This window comes from Acipenser ruthenus, chromosome 20, assembly GCF_902713425.1.
Source record: "Acipenser ruthenus chromosome 20, fAciRut3.2 maternal haplotype, whole genome shotgun sequence".
Classification (NCBI taxonomy): domain Eukaryota; kingdom Metazoa; phylum Chordata; class Actinopteri; order Acipenseriformes; family Acipenseridae; genus Acipenser; species Acipenser ruthenus.
This window is the reverse complement of record NC_081208.1, coordinates 18,059,998-18,066,263: the sequence shown is the minus strand read 5'-3', so window position 1 is coordinate 18,066,263 and position 6,266 is coordinate 18,059,998. Positions and strand designations below refer to the sequence as shown.

The 6,266-nt window shown below is 35.3% G+C and overlaps 1 protein-coding gene across 1 annotated transcript in view; it reads right to left on the bottom strand.

Moving 5' to 3' along the window:
* Positions 1–3,490: 3,490 nt before the first annotated feature.
* The window catches only part of LOC117425919 (forkhead box protein I3-like), a 4,231-nt gene continuing 1,455 nt past the window's right edge, over positions 3,491–6,266 (bottom strand). Inside the window, exon 1 of the mRNA XM_034043237.3 lies at positions 3,491–6,266. This exon is cut by the window's right edge and continues 1,455 nt beyond it. Within this exon, the coding sequence (XP_033899128.1) occupies positions 5,854–6,266 (413 nt within the window). The 3' untranslated portion in view covers positions 3,491–5,853.

Here is a 6,266-nt window from a genome sequence, read left to right as displayed (position 1 = left end):
TAATACAGAACTCACCTTTTAAGGTAACATATTGAGCTGACTCAAACGAATTTGGAACATCATTAAAACCTGCTAATTGTGCGACAGGTTGGTGGTAAAGGAAGAGGCTTGGGAAACTGTGCCAATGAGGAGGGACATGGAAGAAAATCGATGACAACATTTTTAGATTCTAATGAAAGAAAAATGAAATAAATTTAACAATTACATTAAAATGCTGTAATACACAAGGATCAATTTTGAAATTGATGTTTTCCATCAAACCCATTTGCTTGCCTATTTCTTACCTGGATATATATCGTTATAGTACAAAGCAGTGAAACCTGATAAGTAATAGGTTCAATCGAGAACCTCAGTCAGTTTAAAATAAGTACTTTACTCCAAAAGATTAGGAATTTATTATGCTATTTTGTGTGCTCCTAAAAAATAAACAACGGAAATGAATAAGCCTAATTATTTGATATGTTTGTACAATTAACAGGTGTTTTACAAAACCCAAAAAATAGGAGTTAATTAAAAGCCAGCATAAACGCTTAGAAAATATGGCTTTAAATTGCAGTTTGCTGACGTTTATCTTGATCCTTTCTGGTGGGTCCTTCTGAAAAAACCAGAAAAACAAACAAAAAACAATGATAAAGCAGATTTTTTGTTAACATTTGCAGCTTTCAGTGCGTGGAACTGCCATAAGCCAGGATGTGAAGAAAAAAACAAATGAGTAAGCATTATAACTTTCCGAGTAGCCTCAAAATGTCTGTCTGGCGTCTTCTGTGAAATGGTTCTTTATATTCTCAGGCCATTTCCTGCCAGAGTCCACAGATCATAACCACAATGACAACTGAGCCTAGCTGGGTTCCTACTTATAAGGGCTGCATGGTTATACCCTTCGAGGACGAGACAGAGGGACAGATGGACACTCAAACCATGTAGAGGATGCTCCCAGAAGGCTGGTATTGAGACATGCTGGCTGGCCAGTGCAGGAGGCTAGATGCTGAAACTTTCAGCAACATTAAATCACTTTTAAATGCATTACAAAAAAATGGTGCTGACTAATGTTTGTTTTCTATGAATATTATGTATGCCACAGTACCTGTTTAAATTAAGCTGGTGCCTTACCGTCAGTCAGTGTCTACGTGTGTTGTGGTATGCATTCCATATGTGTATATATTGTGTAATCATATGTATAAAATGGCACCCTACCCAGAACCACATAGAATATCTATCTTGACAGCCACGAAGACCTCCTCAAACTTGGGTGTTCAAAGTGTTTTGACATACATACACTGCCTAAACCTGTCTGCCAATTGAATTTGGCATCATCCTGGTGTGGGGCATACGTCCTGTGGCCAACCCTGACTACCCTGATTAATTACACTGGAATGACTAATGGATATTGTTGTCTACTTAAGCATCGTTGCGGAACAAGTCCACCCAACAATGCTGCTCTTGTAGCCTGATGATGATGGTTTGTTTCAAGAGGATAATGCACCCATCCACCGTGCCAGGATTGGGTTGAGGAGCACGATAGAGACTTTAGGTGTCTTCCATGGCCTCCAGAATCCAGGGATCTCATTCTTTTAGAGCATTTAGGAGAAGCTTAAATGAGACATTCGTCAGCGCAACCTTTTGGCTAGACCTACATACATGCACAATACATACATGCATAGCCAGAATCAGCCTTACCTCTTTTATTGAAGCACTCTCAGGCTCTTTCAAAGAGCTAGGAGTGGGAACAAGGTTTAGTGTGTGACTTTGTAGCATGTGTGCAGGAGTGTGGCATTCCTATAGAAGCACCATGCTCTGAAAAAGCCACAGTCCTGTCTGGTGGTCTCCACAGCATAGGGTTTCTGCGTCAAAGTTGTCTACATGTTAGTTTTCTTTGGCTTGCCGATAAAAGAGCAACAGATTTGTTTGAAGTTTAATTTTTGCACTGATTAATGAGCAGCTATAAATAACTGGAGGGGAGCAGAGTGATGTCAAAGTTTACCCGGCTATAATGGTAGCAAAGAGAGCACAGCAAAATTGAATCACACTGTGACATGAACTCATTTTAGTGGGTTGTAGACTGCTTTTGGAGAAGGAGCTGACGGGAGCTTTTTTTGTGTGTGGCTAAAAAGAAAAAAAAAGTTTACAGATTCACCATTCTCAATCAAAGCTAGGTTTAATTGAGGTCTCCATATTTACACCCATCACCAAAAAACAAGTACAAACCTATACCTATGTCTCACTGTTTTTATTATTAAAAAAAGGAATACACTGCCTGGCCACTTTATTAGGGCATGTACTCAGTATCAAGTTACAACACTGTTTGCTTTGACTACAGCCTTGACATGACGTGGCATGGACTTGACAAGGTGCAGGAAGGTGACTTGAGGGATGTAATAGAGAAGATAATGATGATGAATGAGTAGTTCAGGTTCATCCCAAACATGCTCAATTGGAGTGCAATCCGGGCATTGCGGTGGCTATGGAAGTTGCCTGACGTCTCCTACTCCTCTATCTATCTGCACACAGCATTATAGGGCTGTAGGGAATCACAGGTCACATCACATGATCAAGCGTATTTTAAAGGATATATCTTGGGAACTGCCTCTACAATTAAAATAACCTTTTATTATTATTATTATTTTATTAAATCATTTTCCACACAGTGTTTTATTTTTATTACAATGTTTCAGTTTGTACTTCTTGTTTAATCGATTAATTGATCCTTAATAAATGTAAAGGAAAGTAGTCATTAAAGAGTTCAGTGTTCTAGGTGATGTTTTAATTACAGTTCCAACCAAAATAAGTGTATACAGGAAATACTTCCACTTCTAGAGTCTTTTTCTTAACTGTGGGAAAGTTTATTTACATACAGTCGCATTCCTGATTTGCACACTGCTCTCCAAAATGTCGTGTTGAGGTTTAGCGGACCAAAACGCAGGGAATATTTAGGCCTCCCTTGTTTAAATACACGACTCTGCAAAGAACTGTAAATATATATATATAGGGGAGACCGGGGACAGTGTAACATTTTTTACCATTCTCTGCATTACGCACAGATGATTGAGCTAGTTTGACCAGACTTTGATACAAACAACTTACATCTGTCCTCTGCCAATCCCCAAGTACAGTAATCCTGTACTTTAGAGTACTGTAATCTGTCAAGTGTCATTTAATCTGTAGTATTTTGTATTTAATTATATCCTGATGTAACTATAACTGACACTGTTATCTGCTCCGTTATTGAATTGTATTTTGTCATATACTTGTACTTGCTAGAACCAAAGTCATTGTATTTTATCTTGCTCTTAATTGTATTAATATTTGTACTGTGATTCTTGAAATGTATTTTTGTTTACAACTGTAAGTCTCCCTGGATAAGGGCGTCTGCTAAGAAATAAATAATAATAATAATAATAATAATAATAATAATAATAATAATAATAATAATAATAGTTATCCTGTTTTAAGAGCTGATATACATACGCAAGAGGGCTTGAAATGTAAGATGTCCGATGTTACAATTGACCCCATATCCAGGGTCAGTTGTAACAGGTGGTGGGGTCAGATGTAACATTCTGTGAAGAATAATTAAATAAACAACAACACATTTAATTTAACACAAGAATTAAATGTTTTATTGAATGAGATCAATTTTCACATGAAGGAAATATGTTTGTATTTAACTAAAAAACTGAATATCTTTATTGAAAAATCAAAATGTTCACATAAGGCATTTTTTTTGTCCTACTTTTAAAACTTTTTAACATCCATACAATTATAGTCCTTATCAAGCAAGAATATGTCGCTCTGAGTCACAATTGTGATATATGAACATTTTGTTTCCTTCAGGGCAAGATTCATGTGCCCAAATATAGTTCATCTAATGGTTATGGGGTCAATTGTAACACGTGAATAAAGTAGTTTTCGTAAATGGTTAAATGTAGTTGATGTGAGTTTGAAACCCTTCCCATACAACTGGTTTTAGATTATTTTTATAGGACTGTGTTATTGGACAGGTTCCACATTCTTGTAGCATCGCCTGCAGGACCCAGTTGGGCTGTTTCGAAATGCACTTCACACGATTTATTAAAACCTTTTACATTAGTCCCCATATAGCATATGTTACCAAACAGCTACGGATATGGGAATACCATATATCAGCAACTCGTTACTCGTTAATAATTCAAAGTTTAATCTGATCAAAAGTTTTAATTAATATATTTGAGTTCATTTTAAATCAGATATTTGATGGCAAGAAACACATAAGAACAATAACGTTTTTGTCAGTCGACTGGAATGTTTTATTAATTGTGTTTGTTGTTTAGTAGGACTGCAGTATTCATGACATCAAGTTGTAGTTTTTTTATTTTTTATTTATTTTTTTTTGGCTTTCATGTAATTTATTTTTCCACCCCAGAGGTGATCCTTTTTAACCCCAAGCAAGTAAAATTAGGCGTCAAGAACAGTGTTTCATCTGTACATATACCAGTCTATCTGTTTATACAATATTAGTTTCCCTGAGTTGTAATAAATAAATAACACATAGCCCTACTAAAGCTGATTGTGATTAGGTTAATCTGTCTATCGACACTGCCATAAAAAAAGTTTTTGCACTATAGCATTTTTTATATATATGGGAGCTGTAATTAATCGTTATTACTTTAAAGGTGTCATTTTAAATGACAATTGCTTTACATTGCTAGTTAATAAAAAATAAGTACTGTAGCCTATAGTTCCCCACATGTACGATGACGGTTTAAAATGCAGGTCACGTATTGGGTGATCTTGTGGCGAAAATATTACCTTGAAAGTGAAGGAATCATTTCATAGGAACTTGGGCTGGGGTTCTGTGGGAAACTGAAATGTATGAATCGATTCTTTGTTTAAATTCATGTCTGCATTGAAAAAAGGTCCTCGGTCACTTTCAGTGCATGTTTAGAAAGGATGTTTTGGAACTTCCATTGCTTATGTTCAAACGAGGGTGCTGTGTATGTAAAAATAACCAGATTTCTTTTTTTTTTTTTTTTTTTTGGTTTATTATAATTCTTGTAGAAATGGACAAAGTTTTTTTTTACACATACAGCAAACATACTAAAAACACATTTTCTTAACCAAAATATTTTATTAGATGCTTAAGAAAAACAATACAACCATGTTAGCGTAGCAATCGTTATTATTAACATACATTTCGAATAACAGATTGCAGTGAAGGTATTGGTATAAAATGACTGAATGAATATATATAACACGACATTATAGACAAATCCACTAATACCGATTATTTTATAATTAAGTGCTTAATAAAATCTAATTATAGATTGTGCACAGTTTAGAGCAGTTTCGATACACAAAGCAAACGGTAGGCTATATAATCCATCTTAAACCTATTGTATAAACAAAAAATGTGACTCGCATAACAGCTGGAATCTATCTCATACAGTAAGAATATACAAATGTACAGATGTGTTGACATGCATTACAATAAATTTAAGCAAGCGGTTTAAGACTATTTAGTTTGATGCCTCCAATGCAAAAAATGGTTTTAAGGAGCAATAGTATAGCATGATAACCAAGCAATACATTTTACTGACAATAATGACGCAATAAAGCAGCATTTATATATGCACAGTTACAATATATTCTCTGTTGCAGATTTCAGGTCATTAAAATTACGTTTTACTGTTTCCAAAGCGAGCTTTACATATTTTTGAAATACACTGCTAAAATGCATTCTAGATTAATTATATGAAATAGATACATATGGCTATAATAATAATAATAATAATAATAATAATAATAATAATAATAATAATAATACAAGGAACATTGAAAATGTATTTCAATACTATGTGCTTTCCCAGAGATTTATGTCTAGTGAAAGTTAAGTAATTGTTCTGAGCAAGTTAAAGGCAAGTAAGGATACAACGGAAACCCAATGTGATAAAAACGACCAGGTACTTGTTGTGCATTAAACATTAACGCGGTATTCATGAAATCTGATGTACCTCCCGTGAGATCACCAACATATTTGCTAGGTAGGCTGTCTAAACCTATAGTTGATACACGAACTTTGCCTTTAGTAATACTTTTGTTGGACAGAATACTATCTATACTAAAGCCTGTTGATCTATCGGTACTTTTGGTCGGTACTGCTGGCCTTCCTTTCTGACTGGTTTGTCCTGCAGTAGCCATTTGAATGGGCGAGCGTGAAGCAGGGTTAGGCGTTTGCTGGGTAGCAGATGTCTGTGCGATTTCATCCGCCCCTCTGCACGTCCTGTCCTCGG